The sequence below is a fragment of the Cherax quadricarinatus genome, chromosome 48, assembly GCF_038502225.1.
Source record: "Cherax quadricarinatus isolate ZL_2023a chromosome 48, ASM3850222v1, whole genome shotgun sequence".
NCBI lineage: Eukaryota > Metazoa > Arthropoda > Malacostraca > Decapoda > Parastacidae > Cherax > Cherax quadricarinatus.
In genome coordinates, this window is record NC_091339.1 from 26673703 (window position 1) to 26692844 (window position 19142).

General features: G+C 41.5%; 1 protein-coding gene across 2 annotated transcripts; it reads left to right on the plus strand.

The window, feature by feature from the left end:
• Window positions 1–4252: 4252 nt before the first annotated feature.
• Window positions 4253–11879, plus strand: LOC128696170 (heat shock 70 kDa protein cognate 4). Of its 2 annotated transcripts, none has more exons than XM_053787313.2 (3): window positions 4253–4336; window positions 9451–9622; window positions 9746–11879. In XM_053787313.2, exons 2-3 carry the CDS (start codon window positions 9452–9454, stop codon window positions 11480–11482), a joined length of 1908 nt encoding a protein of 635 aa, XP_053643288.1. In that variant the 5' UTR covers window positions 4253–4336; window position 9451; the 3' UTR covers window positions 11483–11879. The 2 variants fall into 2 exon arrangements, with proteins under 2 accessions (XP_053643288.1, XP_053643289.1); XM_053787314.2 differs by having other exon boundaries at window positions 4271–4336; window positions 9448–9622.
• The last annotated feature ends 7263 nt before the right edge of the window (window positions 11880–19142 follow it).

Sequence of the window (19142 nt, forward strand, 5' to 3'; positions counted from 1 at the left end):
TTAGTTATTTTCTTTCCTGCTTTCAGTATAATATACACTATGTGTGCATATAATATATATATATATATATATATATATATATATATATATATATATATATAAATATATATATAAATATATATATATATATATATCCTATATATACAACTGAAGCCTGTAATTGTTTAACATGATGGTAGGATTGCTGGTGTCTTTTGTCTGTCTCACAAACATGCAAGATTTCAGGTATGTCTTGTTACTTCTACTTGCACTTGGGTCACACTACACATGCATGTACAAGCATATATATACACACCCCTCTGGGTATTCTTCTATTTTCTTTCTAGTTCTTGTTCTTCTTTATTTCCTCTTATCTCCATGGGGAAGTGGAACAGAATTCTTCCTCCGTAAGCCATGCGTGTTGTAAGAGGCAACTAAAATGTCGGGAGCAAGGGGCTAGTAACCCCTTCTCCCGTATAAATTACTAAATTTAAAATAGAAACTTTCGTTTTTCTTTTTGGGCCACCCTGCCTTGGTGGGATATGGCCGGTGTGTTGAAAGAAAGAATATATATATATATATATATATATATATATATATATATATATATATATATATATTATATCTTTGAATTTATGAAAATATAGTGTAAGAAAACGTGTGGCATGTATTGCTTGGACCATCGACACCATGCCTAACCCTTCTAGGGTAGGGTAGGTGCCTGAGTCCGAGCCTTTAGCTCATAAGACTGTATTCCCCGCCCCCTTGGGGCGGGGATGGCAGACCAGAGAGGCCTAGCTTGTGGCTAGGCCTGGGGACAGGTGGTCCCAAAGATGAGGAGGTACTTGTGCCTCCTCCTCCCATGGGAGACTTAGGTCTCAGACACTCCCTAAAGAGGGAGCCAAGGCCGGACCACCACTTGGAAAAGGCCCGGGCCGGGAGAAAACCGGCGAATCTTTAATAATAATAATAATAATAATTGCTTGGACATTAGAATAAATAAGAGATAACATGAATAAAATAATGGTGGGACTATAAGTGTGAGAATATGTAGATACAGACTGCATATATTGTGGTAAATTTAGTGACCTGATGAGCACTAAATAAACCACCCGGGTTTAGCGTTTCACATGCACATATGCGCCGAATGACCTTGACAAATTGAGCGCTTCTCTGTGAATTTTAAAAGAAAAAATTAACTTCTAAAGGATTTGCATTATTTTATAACTGGTGTTTATATTAAGTTTCACAGTCGTTCATTTAGAAAGATACGCAATGCTGATATACTGGATATCAATCTTGACTACAGGGACCGTGATTCTCAGCCTCCCAGCTACACAGAGGACGCTCGTTCATTATGGATCACCTCCATGTTTAAGACCCCTTCGGTTTTCACTGTTCGAGAGCCTGTGTGAAGAAGCAAACCTTCCCTTCGCACGATCGCCGCCATGCCCACGACCTTAGCGAGTTTCTTCAGCTTCCTTGATCTTCATGGATAACAAATACGAAGATAAATAATTTCTGAAGTGCGAGGGGTTATGAGTGTAAATCAGATGTAGCAGTAGCAGAGACGAACTTCATTCGTGAAGTCCAATAAAAAGTAAGATGATTTATAGCGGTGATATAATTCAGGGGCGAGGAGCTGGAGCTTGACACAAATAGCCAGACTTAGGTGAATAAATATACGGTTTTCATAATTGAATACGGCAGACCAACAGTGCTAGGAACGGCAGACCAACAGTGCTAGGAACGGCAGACCAACAGTGCTAGGAACACGCCACATTGCATGTGCAAGGCAGGGGCCCAAGTATTATAATAATAATTCACAATACTGACACGTAGATGAGTAAGAGACACGTACAACAGTATGGTATCATTACTGATGAAACGTATCGCGTACACGGTAAGATTCAGTTGAAATACAAGGCCCAAGAGCCGGTGCTCAGTCCCCAAAGGCACAACAGAGTCGGCACAGATCTTCAAAACACTAGAAGCTGGGGTGCAATAGCTGGTGCTCAGCTATTGGGAAAACTGTCACATACCTGGAAGTGTATTGTAATAGAAATATTCAAGACGGGTGAAAAGCGGGAGGCTCTCAGTTAGAGACCAGTTTGTGATACCAGGTAATGTGACACTCAGTAGCAACACTGAGTGGCTCACACAACTCCAAGTGACTCACGCCCAAGAGGGTGCCTTGATGCGGATGAACTCTTGATCCAAGGAACTTGAGCCAGGACCTCGGTTCGAGTCCCAGTTCAGTTTTCTGTTTATTCATTGACAATCATTCCCTACGAATTACCTTGAGTTTATATAAGTTAGGGCTTAGGCAAGGGAGAGAAAGGTGGGTGAACCGCACACTGTTGAACCACAAGAGGGTCGTCGACAAAGTGCCACAGAGAACACTCCTACATACACTGGAGAGACAGGCTGGGTGCCTGGGAGCGCCCATAGACAGGGCCACTCAGAGGGAGGCCAGGAGGGCCATTTAACCAGGGCCTCAAGCTCAAAGGCTTCCTCACGTTATTTCTAATTTCACAACTTTCATCCACAGCCAAACAAAATATTGAGGTCTTCATCGTCAGTGTTTACTGTACGTGACCATCAGGTTGACGACCACCTTCCTAAACCAGAGATTTACAAAGCAAATTCAGGGCCTTGACTGAGAAGGTAAGAAAAACCTTAATTAATAAAATGTTGAAATTATGTCCCATTTTTATTTGCTTTATTTTAGTGTATTTTTGTTGTTGTTAAAGTCTCAAGAATCAGATCATAAAGTCGTCATAAAGTTCCTGTCTAGAGTGAGGGTTTGTGATGAATTGTTCCAGCCAAGGTACTGGAACTTTATATGCTTCACTATTAAGTTCTAACAGAGGGAGATGTCTTTATATTGTTCTGTATGTCAAGTCTTCTTCAAAAGTTAAAAAACAAATTACACAAATAACCCCCACATAGGAGAGAGGAGCTTACGACGACGTTTCGGTCCGACTTGGACCAGACACAGTATTGTACCTTTTGGTCCTTGAAAAAAAAAAGGACGTAAAAGCTGCAGCTCAGCTCCCTTGTAAACTCAAATAATTACACAACTCTACACTACCCCTGACTGTCTTCAAGAGGGCGCTGGACAGATACCTTAAGTCGGTGCCTGAACAGCCGGGCTGTGGTTCGTACGTTGGACTACGTGCGGACAGCAGTAACAGCCTCGTTGATCAGGCCCTGATCCACCGGGAGGCCTGGTCGTGGACCGGGCTGCGGGGGCGTTGATCCCCGGAATGCCCTCCAGATAGACTCCAGGTAGGTAGACACTTCTAAATTTGCAAGCAGCTGCCCTAAATAAATATAAAAATTCTCTCGGGCGTCCAGCAATTTCTAGAGTCCGGATATTGTATTTTTGGCTCCAGGAAATAAGGTTTGTTTTAAACGAGTTACCGCTCTCTTATTATTATCACCTGGTGGTTCATGGCAAGTCTGGGACCCAATCATTCTCCGCCCACTCTGGGCGACACAGCCAATCACCGCCTGAGTCTTCTGTGACGTCTTAGTGAACTTACTCCCTCTGAGCAGCTCAGCCAATTATATTCCGAATATGCTGTGACGTCATGGAGAACTCGCTCCCCCCTCCCCCAACAAGTAAGGATCAGTCAGTTCCTGAATCTGATGTGACCTCATGATGAGTTGAATCCCTCACCGGAAATCAAGGACACCAATGGAAATAAGTCACTTTGATTTTTTTTTGGATTATCCTAGGTAATTTATACTATGTATGATAAATGTACTTATGTGTACCTGTGTCTCAATAAACTTATTTATTATTTACGGTGCCCCGTGGCCTGGTGGCAAAAGTCCTCGCTTTGCACGGTGAGGGTCCGGGGTCGATTCCCGGCGAAGGGGTGGAAACATCGGACGTGTTTCCTTACACCGGTTGTCTATGTTCACACATCAGTAAAATGGGTACCTGGGTGTTAGTCGACTGGTGTGGGTCGCATCCTGGGACAAAACTGACCTAATTTGCCCGAAATGCTCAGCATAACAAGGGGCTTTCTATATAGTAGTATGTCACTGATGTCAGTTAGGCTTGTATACCTTGTACATGTACTTGTAGTAAATAAAGATATTATTATTATTATTATTAACCAATCACCAGACTGCCGTGACGTCATAGTGTGCTCCCCCCCAATGAACAGCTCGACCAATCACCAGACTGCCGTGACGTCATCTAGAGCTGGCAGCTCTTGGCGCATGTTCTAGCAAATTCAGTAAAAAAGAGCACACATATATAGGTGTAAGAGGCAGCCAGAAGCAGTCAGGAGGAGTGAGGTGCAGGATACTCATTACTGCAGTACACCACTGAATACCGAAAGTAAGTGCACTATACACTAATTAAGCGAATTTGTTTGCTAGAAGCAAGTAACTCGCTAAATAACCACTCAGGGGTTCAGTTCTTCGTGAAATACAATACAGAACTTAATATCAGAATGTTTAGTGTATTACAAGTTACCAGTCGGTCATGTTATTAATTTTAAGGGTCTACTGAAATAAGCCAGGAAATCAAAATAATAAATTTTTTTTATCACCTCATCGAGATATGTGGTTATATACATCGAGACATGTATATATCTCATATATACCCAAAGGCGTATAACTCTCACTGTATATACATACGAGTGGTGTATGAATGCATATATACTACGTGTTTAATCTGTTTTAGGGATTAATGTATTCTCGACCGGTGGTGAACAGGTATTAAAGGTCCCTCGTGTATTAATAATAATAATAATATCAGGTCACTTTAATATTGTCTCTGGTAAACTGACTTATTAGAGAGTCATTAAGTTCCTTGGTAATGGGAGGCAATCACGTTTGATCCGAGGAAGTTGAGGGTAACTCCAATTCCTTGGATCAATTTAGAGATTATTTTGAGCAGAGACTCGTGTGTTGATCTCTTGTGTCGCGTCAAACGTTCTTTCTCTTTAGGGAGAGAGGCAATGCCATAATGTTGAAGGGTTCTTGATTTCAGGAACTGGAGCTTCCGTTCCTCTCCTCGGATCAAATCGGAATACCTCCCAGTCCCTAGGTGCCCACATAATAACCATGGTGGGGTTACCTGCTATCAGTTGTTAATAACTAGTAATCAGGGTACTTGTGCGCACTGGAGCGCAGGCGAGAGAGATGTATCATAATTTACACCTGGAAGATCCTGGAGGCACTGGTCCCTAATCTGCACACAGAAATCACTCCCTACGAAAGCAAAAGACTTGGCAGGCGATGTAACATACCCCCAGTGAAAAGTAGGAGCGCCATTAGAGAAAACACAACAAGTGTCCGGGGCCCAAGACTGCTCAACAGCCCCCCACCAGCCATAAGGGGAATTACTAATAGACACCTGGTTGTCTTCAAGAGGGAGCTGGACAGATACCTAAAGTCAGTGCCGGATCAGCCGGGCTGTGGTTCGTACGCTGGACTACGTGTGGCCAGCAGTAACAGCCTCCTTGATCAGGCCCTGATCCACCAGGAGGCCTGGCCATGGACCGGGCCGCGGGGGCGTCGATCCCCGGAATACCCTCCAGGTAGGGTGGTGGTAATGCTTGTGGTAATAGCGGTGGCGATGATGGTGGTGGCGGTGATGGTGTTATCCAGGTAGTTCCCTCATCTGTCACAGGGGTCAGGGGTGACCCTTGGCTCACTGGTGAGCCGAGCGAGAACTATTCAAATTCAAATTCAAAGTTTATTCTCTATAAGGATTACAATGCAGTTTACAGAAATTTGGTTATTGTGTGGTTTACATGTAGTAAAATAGTGATTACAGAGTGTACCACTAGAACGCTTAGCATGGCTAGGCATTTCGGGCAGACTTAGTTTTATTCTTAATTGTAAAATATTACAAATTATGAGGTAAGTTGGTATTATGGCTAAGTGACTAAATACTAGTTTGTGAGTTTAGCAATGTAAATCCTTTTGTTTTGGCACAGTCCATAGTTTCAGTATTGGAGTATCACAGGATTCATTATTTTAAGATTGAGATTAATATTTCTGTTTATGGTCAAATGAGTCAGTGAGTGTAAGTGTGAACCACCAGGTGGTATTCGTGTAGTTAGTAGACAGGGTGTATCAGGGAGATAAGATGTTTTCTAATGGTAGTTTTGAAGGTGATGAATGTGTCTGCAGTTCTAGAGTTCTCAGGTAGGGTATTCCAGATTTTAGGGCCTTTGGCATACATTGAATTTTTGTAAAGGTTTAGTCGGACACGGGGAATGTCGTAGAGATGTTTGTGTCTGGTGTTATGCCTGTGGGTTCTGTCACAACTATCAAGAAAGCGTTTTAGGTCAAGGTTGATATTAGAGTTTAAGGCCCTGTAGATGTAGATTGCACAGTAGTAAGTGTGGATGTACTGAACAGGGAGTAAGTTTAGGTCTATGAAGAGTGGGGGGGGTGTGTTGCCAGGGATGGGATTTAGTGATTATTCTTACTGCAGCTTTTTGTTGGGTTATTATTGGCTTTAGGTGTGTTGCTGCAGTTGATCCCCAAGCACAAATAGCATAGGTGAGGTATGGATAAATAAGTGAGTGGTATAGTGTGAGAAGGGCATTTTGCGGCACGTAGTATCGTATCTTGGAGAGGATCCCAACCGTTTTGGATACTTTTTTGGTTATATGCTGGATATGGGTGCTGAAATTCAGGTTGTTGTCAAGGTATAAGCCTAGGAATTTGCCCCCATTATTTCTGGTAATTCGAGTGTTGTCAATCTTAATGTTAATTTGTGCATCTCCTGCACTGCTACCAAACATAATATAGCAGGTTTTGTCAGTGTTAAGCGTAAGTTTATTGGCTGTCATCCAAGTCGATATTTTGATCAGCTCCTCATTCACAGTGGTGTTGAGGGTGGCAAGATTAGGGTGAGAGATGACATAAGTCGTGTCGTCAGCAAAGAGAATGGGTTTCAGGTGTTGGGATACGTTTGGAAGGTCATTGATGTATATGAGGAAGAGCAGGGGACCAAGGACACTTCCCTGCAGAACTCCAGTATCAAGTGGCCGTGTTGCTGATGCTGTGTCTTTAATGGTGACATACTGATACCTATTAGTAATGTAAGATTTGAAATAAGCAAGCGCATGGCCTCTTATACCGTAATGATCAAGTTTGTGGAGTAGGATGTCGTGGTCTACTGTGTCAAAAGCTTTTCTTAGGTCAATAAAAATTCCTAGTGGATATTCCTTATTTTCCAATGCTGTGTAAAGCAGATCTAGCATTTTTATGATTGCATCATTAGTACTTTTATTTTTCCTGAATCCAAATTGGCAGGGGTTGAGTATGTTTTGAGCCGTTATAAATGAATACAGTCTCCTGTGCACGAGTTTCTCAAAGATTTTGGATAGCAATGGTAAGTTAGATATTGGCCTTTAGTTGTTTAAGTCTGTAGGATCACCACCTTTATGTATTGGTGTAACCCTTGCCATCTTGAGTAGTTTCGGGAAGGTGCTAGTCTCTAGTGACTTGTTAAAGAGTAATGAAATAGCATGCGAAAGGACATGGGCCGCTCGCTTGTACAGTAATGGTGGGACATGAGACAGATTCCCCGAGTTATTTTTAAGTGACTTTATAATCTCGGTGACTTCCGTGGGCTCAGTTGGTGCAAGATAGAAGGAATTAGGGAAATTCCCATCTAGGTAGTCCCCGGCATGGGCATTGGTATGTGGGATTTTACTGGCGAGATTAGATCCTATGGTTGAGAAGAAGTCGTTTATCTTGTTAGCTGTGTCAGTGGGATGTAGTGGTGTTTCATTAGGTTTAGTTAGGACAATATTCTTGGTTTTTCTCAGTTTGTGGGTCCCTAGAATCTGAGAGAGTGTTTTCCAGGTCTTTTTTATATCTCCTCTAGTGTCTGTGAATCTACTGGAGTAGTATAGTTGTTTGGCTTTCTTTATTACTTTGGTGAGAGCTGATGAATAGTGTTTAAGAATATCTTTGTGTATTAAGCCTTGTCTATATTGCTTTTCATATTGGTGTTTCTTGTCAATGGATTTCAGAATGGTGCTGGTTAGCCATGGGCAACCAAGCCGTTTGTTTGTGATCTGTTTTGTTTTTATAGGACAATGTGTAAATGGGTAAATCTCCTTAAACCTGTTGCCTCAGTTCACCTATAAGTAAAAATAGGTACCTGAGTATTAGTCTGCTTACATCTGCAACCCCGGCCCACCTAGCAGGACAAATAGGTACCTAGGTTGTGGTTCACATCCTGGGGGTAACATCAACATCCTGGGGATAACATCAACATCCTGGTGGTAACATCAACATAATGAGGATAAAATCACCACCTTGAGGGTAACATCAATATGCAAGATAACCTCACACCATGTAGAAGTAACTTACGAAATTCATATAGAAGTACATGTATGTATTACATGATTTGAGATAATAATAATTTTAAAAAATCCTACTTTATTCATGGTGGCACTCTCGTGGTGGCAGCTGTGCCTAATTAGGGTGCTAGATATAAAAGGATAGCTCATGGAGGTCACTAAAGGACACTACAATTATTAATTTATTTATATGAAGCGGTAAACATCTGAGTCACTCAGCACAAGGAGTGGTTAGGGGCTCGGTCTACCGTTTGCTAATAGGCAGAAACTCGCAGCCAGACGCCACAACCTGCCCCCACTGGCATATAAATAGCTTGTATAACTAGTTAATGTTCCTAGTCGGACCGAAACGTCGTCATAAGTGTCATTCTATGAGCCGGTTATTTGTGTATTGTACCAGTCGCGGTATAGTGCATTTTTTGTTCTTCATTCACTTGTGAATAAAGTTGTTTGTTGATGTCACTCCCTGCTGCCACTTAATTTACGTTTTCCTTTATATAAAACATTCCTACCCCTTCGCCTCGCCCCGTAACACAAGCAAGATTGTTAGAGATACATTATAGCTGTCTCAATTGATAATGCCATCCGCTCCCCCCTGTTGGCTTCTAGCAGAGGTTCGAAGATATACTGTGCAAATATGAAAGAAATAGTGTCTGAGAAGCCTCAAAAATTAATATTTAGTAGCTATTAAAATCTTTAATGCAACGTTCAAAGCCAGAGAAATTAACCGAGAGGTTCGTACATACTGCTTTTGTAGTCACTGGGAAGGAATTAACACATTGGGGGTAATGAGGTTTCATTCAAATACAAAGAGGGGGGGGGGATGGGGTAGCTCTAATTATTTGGGTCAATAATCTCTCATAAGCATCAACACACCTCTTTGGAGGTAAAAAGTATTACGAAAGGTTGCTTCTAACTACCAGTTTTTCATTGCTTTAAAAATATTCCGAGTTCGACTGCTCACATGCACAATATACTACCGAATTACATAGAGTAAATTGCAGGCTTTAAGAAAATCACCGACTAATATATAAATAGAACTCTAGCAACTTCGTAATTCTAAAATACATTATGGAATGTGATTGTATGCTTGCCACTAACACCACTTATTCAGCAGGATGGCAGCTCCGGCTATTGGCATTGACCTAGGCACTACCTACTCGTGTGTGGGAGTGTTCCAACACGGCAAAGTGGAGATCATCGCCAACGACCAGGGTAACAGGACGACACCTTCCTATGTCGCCTTCACAGATACAGAGAGACTCATCGGTGACGCTGCCAAGAACCAGGTTAATTGCCACACCTTCTCTACCTCTTGCTGAGAATATATCCGTTGTTTTTGCAACTTTATTACATAATAAATAAATAATATCAAATACATAATGAAACTAATAATACTGATAATTTTGCAGGTGGCCATGAACCCCAACAACACTGTGTTCGACGCCAAACGTCTCATCGGTCGCAAGTTTGAGGACCCAGCAGTGCAGAGCGATATGAAGCATTGGCCCTTCACCGTGGTCAACGAAGCCGGAAAACCTAAAGTGAAGGTGGAGTACAAGGGCGAGAATAAGACTTTCAACCCTGAGGAAATCTCCTCTATGGTGTTAACTAAAATGAAAGAAACTGCCGAGGCCTTCCTTGGTAAAAGTGTGAAAGATGCTGTCATTACAGTTCCTGCCTATTTCAATGACTCCCAGCGTCAAGCTACCAAAGATGCAGGAGCTATCGCCGGCATTAATGTTCTCAGAATCATCAATGAGCCAACTGCTGCTGCCATTGCTTACGGACTCGACAAAAAAGTGGGTGGTAGAGGGGAACGTAATATTTTGATCTTCGACCTCGGAGGCGGTACCTTCGATGTGTCTATTCTTAGCATTGATGAAGGTGTCTTTGAAGTGAAATCTACTGCCGGAGACACCCACTTGGGAGGCGAAGATTTCGACAATAGAATGGTGAACCATTTCAAACAGGAGTTCCAGAGAAAATACAAGAAAGATTTGAGTGCTAATAAAAGAGCGGTTCGTCGACTGCGAACTGCCTGTGAGAGAGCCAAGCGAACTTTGTCATCTTCCACTCAGGCCAGTGTGGAGATCGACTCATTATATGAGGGTATCGATTTCTACACTTCTATCACACGCGCCCGATTTGAGGAGCTTTGTTCTGATCTTTTCCGAGGGACGCTGGAGCCTGTAGAGAAGGCGCTGAGAGATGCCAAGATAGATAAAGGCGGCATCCATGAACTGGTCTTGGTGGGAGGCTCTACCCGCATCCCCAAGATCCAGAAACTCTTGCAAGACTTCTTCAATGGGAAAGAACTCAACAAATCGATCAACCCAGACGAGGCGGTGGCTTACGGTGCTGCCGTGCAGGCTGCAATCTTGCATGGTGACCAGTCTGAAGGCGTGAAGGATGTTCTGCTGCTGGACGTGGCCCCTCTGTCACTGGGTATAGAGACCGCAGGAGGTGTGATGACTGCTCTCATCAAGCGTAACACAACAATACCCACCAAGCAGCAGCAAGTCTTCACCACATACTCTGACAACCAGCCAGGTGTGCTTATTCAGGTATACGAAGGAGAGCGTGCCATGACCAAGGACAACAACCTTTTGGGAAAGTTTGAGTTGAGTGGTATCCCTCCAGCACCTCGTGGAGTGCCACAGATCGAAGTGACCTTCGACATCGATGCCAACGGCATTCTCAACGTATCTGCGACTGACAAGTCGACTGGCAAGGAAAACAAGATCACCATCACCAACGATAAGGGTCGCCTCAGTAAAGAGGAAATAGAAAGAATGGTTAATGAGGCCGAAAAGTACCGAGATGACGACAGTAAACAACGTGAAAGAGTGGAAGCCAAGAACCGGCTGGAAGCTCTGTGCTTCAGTGTCAAGTCTGCCGTTTCTGAACCTTCGGTTGGTGATAAACTGTCAGCCGAAGAGAAGCGATCCATTGAGGAAAAAGCTCAAGAAACTCTGAACTGGCTGGACGCTAACCAACTGGCAGAAAAGGATGAATATGAGCACCAAATGAAGGAGCTGGAGCGAGTGTGGCGGCCCCTGGCCAGCAAGATACACGGTCAGGGAGGCAGCGGTGGTACAGGTGGAACTTCCTCTGGCTCTGGACCCACCGTAGAGGAGGTAGACTAAATCAGTACACAAGACAAATATTACGTATAATAAACATAATACGCATTAAAAAAAAACTCTGTGTACAACATTTTTTCAGTACTCGCGTAACCAACGAGTACAAGAACGAGTGAACAAAACGCACTAATATTTATTATTAGTTTTTTTTAAATTATTGTACAAAACATACAATAATATGAAGGCTCATAGGATGCATATCATTTCGGGCAATAATATGGGCATTTATTTATAATAAGGCGAAATTTTTATTAATGTAAATGTACTTACAAAAACACTAAACGTATTTGGGCACTTCAGAACTAATTTATGTTTATCTCTTAGTTTACTGTTCTATCCCTAAATTATATATTATTATTTGTGTATGCACTTGTTTATATAATTAAAACATAAAAAAATGTTTCATCTATATGGCTCATCCAGCTTATGTATATTAATATATATATATATATATATATATATATATAATATATATATATATATATATATATATATATATATATATATATATATATATATATGTATATATAAATATTTTTAGTAAAAGTAAGTTATTATTTACTATTAATAGTTTTATTGCCTGTTATATAGTTTTTAATTCGTCGTGGAACTCGTGATTCAAAGAGATGAATTGGAAGCCTCTAAGTGTAATTACGATCACTAAATAAAAATGTCGAGAACAAAGAAGTTTTAGATGAAAACGAATTATCTCACTGTAGAAGAATGGACGAGGAGTGGAACCATGACACTAACAAGTAGCAGGTCCAGAGTTGTACCAATGAGCTTTCAACATGAAGTTTTCACAGACAGCACCAGCTGAGACAATACTGTTTCTTCCTACAAAGTCATGTGGCCCATAAACTCAAGACAAGTCATAATGAACGTGTGAAAAATTATTATTACCAAATCACCTACACGAGGTTTACAGGACATTACCTGAATTATTACCTGCAAGTAATTTGGGTGAGGTAAGTGGGACTTAAGTCACAGTAGGTCACAGAACTGCAACTTATTCGATTACCCACTTCTACATCTTCACAAAAAGCTAAAGCTGATATTAAATTAATAATTACAATACTAAAACCAGCTACTCTGGTTCATTGTTGTGGACTGTATATGATTAAGACTGCTGGGAACATCACCACTTACCATTCAATAGTCGGAAGACAGTGCTGATGGAACACACCCTAACCTATCCCCTGGCAGCTAGAATTTACGATGGCCAACACAAAAAATACTGTAGTTATGGGCAAGCATGACTTGGCTAAGGTGTGTTGTTGGGAATGATTCATTGAAGTCCTTTATTTTGGTTCTCCATACGTGATTCTTGAGGTCCCGTAAATTTCCTATCCCAATTCTTCAGCAGGAACGTGTCAGCAATTTCTTAATTACGAACTGAGGCCGATACATCTCATTTAGGCCACGGAAAACGCAGAATTCCTGGTGCAAAAATTACAACAACCGTTCACATTAAATTCAACATGGCGTCTCACCGGCGTCCCCCACCGGCTGCTCTCAGCAGTTTATCGCCCCACCCCCCCACACTTAGAATTTCTCGAAAGGGGCAAATCAGCATCATATTTTATTGCACAATTATTATATTATATATTTATATGTTCTACATTTAGGAAATTATGTAAAAAAATCCACAGAACGATTGTAATTAACTAATGAGACTGGGCCCCGGGGGCGTTGACCCCCCGAAATCTTCTCCAGGTGGTCCTGAGACATAGGTGTTCATTACGACTGTTGTGTGTCAGGGCCACGGTTCGAATCTCTATTTGTGCTTCTGTTTATTCACTGACAGCCATTCATTACGGTATATATAGCGGAATACTTCTTATGATATATATGCAAATTATCTTAGAGAGGAAATATAGAATCTTATATCTAGATGTTTACTGAGGATGCAAAACTAATAGTGATTCAAACAATAGCTGTAAGAAAACGAGTAAGCAACGAATTTCGAAAGTGGTTCAGCAATTATCTACTGAGTGTTCAACACCATCATTGCAAAACAGGGAAGATCAGAGATAAGGAAAACAGTGAAGAACAGAGGCAGAGCAAGAAGACCAGAGAAGATATATCATTTGAGTGTGATCAGACATAGTCCCTCCTTGGTATATACCACAACTTAATTATCTCCCGAGGTATACATAAAAGTATGACCCATAGTGGCAGGGAAAGAATAATCCTGGATCATATATGATTAATTTTCTGTGAAATAGAGGCAGTACGGTAACAAAAATTACCTATACGCACAGAAGATACAGATGCTAGATTGTTTCCCTCCATAATATAAATTAGCAGTATCAATAATAATAATTTTCATTAGTGTTTCAAAAATTGGTTTCGAGGGTATTCCTTACAAGGGTAAGTCCCACAGCTATGCACAGCACTTCGGTGTATGATGCTGAAGGTGCATGGGGTGCGTGGGCTAAGAGGTCAGCTAAATATATACAAGGAGTGGGTGGTAGGGCGTCTGGACGGGCTATGAATGTTGCTTTATATATATGAGGCATCCCCAAGCAGGGTCTTAGAGACGTAAGCCACACCCAGCCAAACATGGCAACAATATTGGCTCTTCATGACATGGAGAATGTTTTCTACTTTGGTGTAGTTAGTTATGTGTTGTGATAGAAACACAGGCCTTCCAAACTGTTGTTGTTGTTAAGGGCCCCGAGAGGTGGTGCAGTATTATCCTGCTGCTGCTCCCCACAGGAGCAGTATCACTACATTATGCATGTACAGATACAAGTCTGTGATTCGGGAATACTGCACATACAGACCATACAATAATCTGACGGCCTATAGGATGCATAACACTTTAGGCTATGGTTAGTTTGCTAAGCCTGAATCATGTATCAGGAGCAAGTGGGTCATTCTGCCTGAAATTCACCTGTACCAGTAATGATATTACTTATAAACGTAAAGATTACTTTAATCCCTAATCCCTCGGTGGGAAATGGCCGACGTGTTAAATGTGTGTGTAAATATATATATATATATATATATATATATATATATATATATATATATATATATATATATATATATATATAAATATAGGGAGGTACCACCTCTAGAACTGTCCTGGGGACCCTCATCCTCAGAGAAAAGAATATATATATATATATATATATATATATATATATATATATATATATATATATATATATATATATATATATATGTGTGTGTGTGTGTGTGTGTGTGCAGGACAAGCCACGGGGGGGGAAATCTTTAGCTCAAGTACTTTCACACTTATCAGTGCATCATCAGGAGCTATGCAAAGTTGCAAGGCTGCAGACATTTAAACGGACAAAGAGCACATTCATTTCCTTTCTTTTATTAAAAAGCTTACACAGAATAATAGCAATCCATATATATAATATCCACTGAGAAACGTATTTTCTCAATACACAATGTTATGTATTTTCTCAAGTCACATGACCTGTTCTAAACGTTTAGAAAAAGCTTGGGGCAGACTATTATATATTCTAATATCATAATAGTTGACTTCTCAAAACCCTCTTACCCCATATGGGGAGGATGGGAATGGTGGTAGTGCTGGGTGTGACACTGACCATTGGCCCACATTCTGAGAGAGCCAGTAGCAGGTAACAGACCTGCACTCCACTACTCTGAGAAAAATTCCCCTCCTTCAGTTGCAGCCTTGCAGTACTGCATAGCTCCTAATGGCACACTGAGAAGTGTGAAAATACTTGAGCTAAAGATTTCCACTTCCCGTGGCTTGTCTTGCATAGTTAAGATTGCCTGTCTGTGATTGTTTGCATTTACATATATATTTTTTTTTCAACAAACCGGCCGTATCCCACCAAGGCGGGGTGGCCCAAAAAGAAAAACGAAAGTTTCTCCTTTTAAATTTAGTAATTTATACGGGAGAAGGGGTTACTAGCCCCTTGCCCCCGACATTTTAGTCGCCTCTTACAACACGCATGGCTTACGGAGGAAGAATTCTGTTCCACTTCCCCATGGAGATAAGAGGAAATAAACAAGAACAAGAACTAGAAAGAAAATAGCAGAAAACCCAGAGGGGTGTGTATATATATGCTTGTACATGTATGTGTAGTGTGACCTAAGTGTAAGTAGAAGTAGCAAGACATACCTGAAATCTTGCATATTTATGAGACAGAAAAAAGACACCAGCAATCCTACCATCATGTAAAACAATTACAGGCTTTCGTTTTACACTCACTTGGCAGGACGGTAGTACCTCCCTGGGTGGCTGCTGTCTACCAACCTACTACCTAGAATATATATATATTTTTTTTTACAAGTCGGCCGTCTCCCACCGAGGCAGGGTGACCCAAAAAAGAAAGAAAATCCCCAAAAAGAAAATACTTTCATCATCATTTAACACTTTCACCACACTCACACATTATCACTGTTTTTGCAGAGGTGCTCAGAATACAACAGCTTAGAAGCATATACATTTAAAATACACAACATATCCCTCCAAAGTGCTAATATCCCGAACCCCTCCTTTAGAGTGCAGGCATTGTACTTCTCATTTCCAGGACTCAAGTCCGGCTATATAAAAATAACCGGTTTCCCTGAATCCCTTCACTAAATATTACCCTGCTCACACTCCAACAGATCGTCAGGTCCCAAATACCATTCGTCTCCATTCACTCCTATCTAACACGCTCATGTACGCTTGCTGGAAGTCCAAGCCCCTCGCCCACAAAACCTCCTTTACCCCCTCCCTCCAACCTTTTCAAGGACGACCCCTAGCCCGCCTTCCTTCCCCTACAGATTTATACGCTCTCCATGTCATTCTACTTTGATCCATTCTCTCTAAATGACCAAACCACTTCAACAACCCCTCTTCAGCCCTCTGACTAATACTTTTATTAGCTCCACACCTTCTAATTTCCACACTCCGAATTTTCTGCATAATATTTACATCACACATTGCCCTTAGACAGGCCAGGAAAGGACATATACGTATATATATATATATATATATATATATATATATATATATATATATATATATATATATATATATATATATATATATATATATATATATATATATATATATATACATACATGTGTGTGTGTGTATTTCAATTACTCAGATATGATAAACACTAGGAAAGTAAATCTTCATCAGAGTACAAAACAAATTCTGGCCACAAAATAGAGCGAAACACCAACGTCAAAGACCTGGGAGTGATCATGTCGGAGGATCTCACCATCAAGGACCATAACATTGTATCAATCGCATCTGCTAGAAAAATGACAGGATGGATAATGAGAACCTTCAAAACTAGGGATGCCAAGCCCATGATGACACTCTTCAGGTCACTTGTTCTATCTAGGCTAGAATATTGCTGCTCACTAACAGCATCTTTCAAGGCAGGTGAAATTGCTGACCTAGAAAATGTACAGAGAACCTTCACGGCGCGCATAACGGAGATAAAACACCTCAATTACTGGGAGCGCTTGAGGATCCTGAACCTGTATTCCCTGGAACGCAGGCGGGAGAGATACATGATCATATACACCTGGAATATCCTAGAGGGACTAGTACCGAACTTGCACACGAAAATCACTCACTACGAAAGCAAAAGACTTGGCAGACGATGCAACATCCCCCCAATGAAAATCAGGTGTCACTAACACGTTAAGAGACCATACAATAAGTGTCAGGGGCCCGAGACTGTTCAACTGCCTCCCAGCATACATAAGGGGGATTACCAACAGACCCCTGGAAGTCTTCAAGCTGGCACTGGACAAGCACCTAAAGTCGGTACCTGACCAGCCGGGCTGTGGCTCGTACGTTGGTTTGCGTGCAGCCAGCAGTAACAGCCTGGTTGATCAGGCTCTGATCTACCAGGAGGCCTAGTCACAGACCGGGCCGCGGGGGCGTTGACCCCCGGAACTCTCTCCAGGTAAACTCCAGGTAATATGTGTGTATATATATGTGTATATATATATGTGTATATATATATAATATATATATATATATATATATATATATATATAATATATATATATATATATATATATATATATATATATATTATCACACTGGCCGATTCCCACCAAGGCAAGGTGGCCCGAAAAAGAAAAACTTTCACCATCATTCACTCCATCACTGTCTTGCCAGAAGGGTGCTTTACACTACAGTTTTTAAACTGCAGCATTAACACCCCTCCTTCAGAGTGCAGGCACTGTACTTCCCATCTCCAGGACTCAAGTCCGGCCTGCCGGTTTCCCTGAATCCCTTCATAAATGTTACTTTGCTCACACTCCAACAACACGTCAAGTATTAAAAACCATTTGTCTCCATTCACTCCTAACATACACGCTCACACATGCCTGCTGGAAGTCCAAGCCCCTCGCACACAAAACCTCCTTTAACCCCTCCCTCCAACCTTTCCTAGGCCGACCCCTACCCCGCCTTCCTTCCACTACAGACTGATACACTCTTGAAGTCACTCTGTTTCGCTCCATTCTCTCTACATGTCCGAACCACCTCAACAACCCTTCCTCAGCCCTAGGACAACAGTTTTGGTAATCCCGCACCTCCTCCTAACTTCCAAACTACGAATTCTCTGCATTATATTCACACCACACATTGCCCTCAGACATGACATCTCCACTGTCTCCAGCCTTCTCCTCGCTGCAACATTCATCACCCATGCTTCACACCCATATAAGAGCGTTGGTAAAACTATACTCTTATACATTCCTCTCTTTGCCTCCAAGAACAAAGTTCTTTGTCTCCACAGACTCCTAAGTGCACCACTCACCCTTTTCCCCTCATCAATTCTATGATTCACCTCATCTTTCATAGACCCATCCGCTGACACGTCCACTCCCAAATATCTGAATACATTCACCTCCTCCATACTCTCTCCCTCCAATCTGATATCCAATCTTTCATCACCTAATCTTTTTGTTATCCTCATAACCTTACTCTTTCCTGTATTCACTTTTAATTTTCTTCTTTTGCACACCCTACCAAATTCATCCACCAATCTCTGCAACTTCTCTTCAGAATCTCCCAAGAGCACAGTGTCATCAGCAAAGAGCAACTGTGATAACTCCCACTTTATGTGTGATTCTTTATCTTTTAACTCCATGCCTCTTGCCAAGACCCTCGCATTTACTTCTCTTACAACCTGGACCTGGACATTAAACAACCATGGTGACATCACACATCCTTGTCTAAGGCCTACTTTTACTAGGAAATAATTTCCCTCTTTCCTACATACTCTAACTTGAGCCTCACTATCCTCGTAAAAACTCTTCACTGCTTTCAGTAACCTACCTCCTACACCATACACCTGCAACATCTGCCACATTGCCCCCCTATCCACCCTGTCATACGCCTTTTCCAAATCCATAAATGCCACAAAGACCTCTTTAGCCTTATCTAAATACTGTTCACTTATATGTTTTACTGTAAACACCTGGTCCACACACCCCCTACCTTTCCTAAAGCCTCCTTGTTCATCTGCTATCCTATTCTCCGTCTTACTCTTAATTCTTTCAATAATGACTCTACCATACACTTTACCAGGTATACTCAACAAACTTATCCCCCTATAATTTTTGCACTCTCTTTTGTCCCCTTTCCCTTTATACAAAGGAACTATGCATGCTCTCTGCCAATCCCTAGGTA

Excerpts from the sequence above, each read along its gene's own strand:
- LOC128696170 (XM_053787313.2), top strand. The coding sequence starts at position 9,452 with ATGGCAGCTCCGGCTATTGGCATTGACCTAGGCACTACCTACTCGTGT. Across the intron at positions 9,623-9,745 it reads GTGACGCTGCCAAGAACCAG|GTGGCCATGAACCCCAACAA; the intron begins GTTAATTGCCAC and ends ATAATTTTGCAG.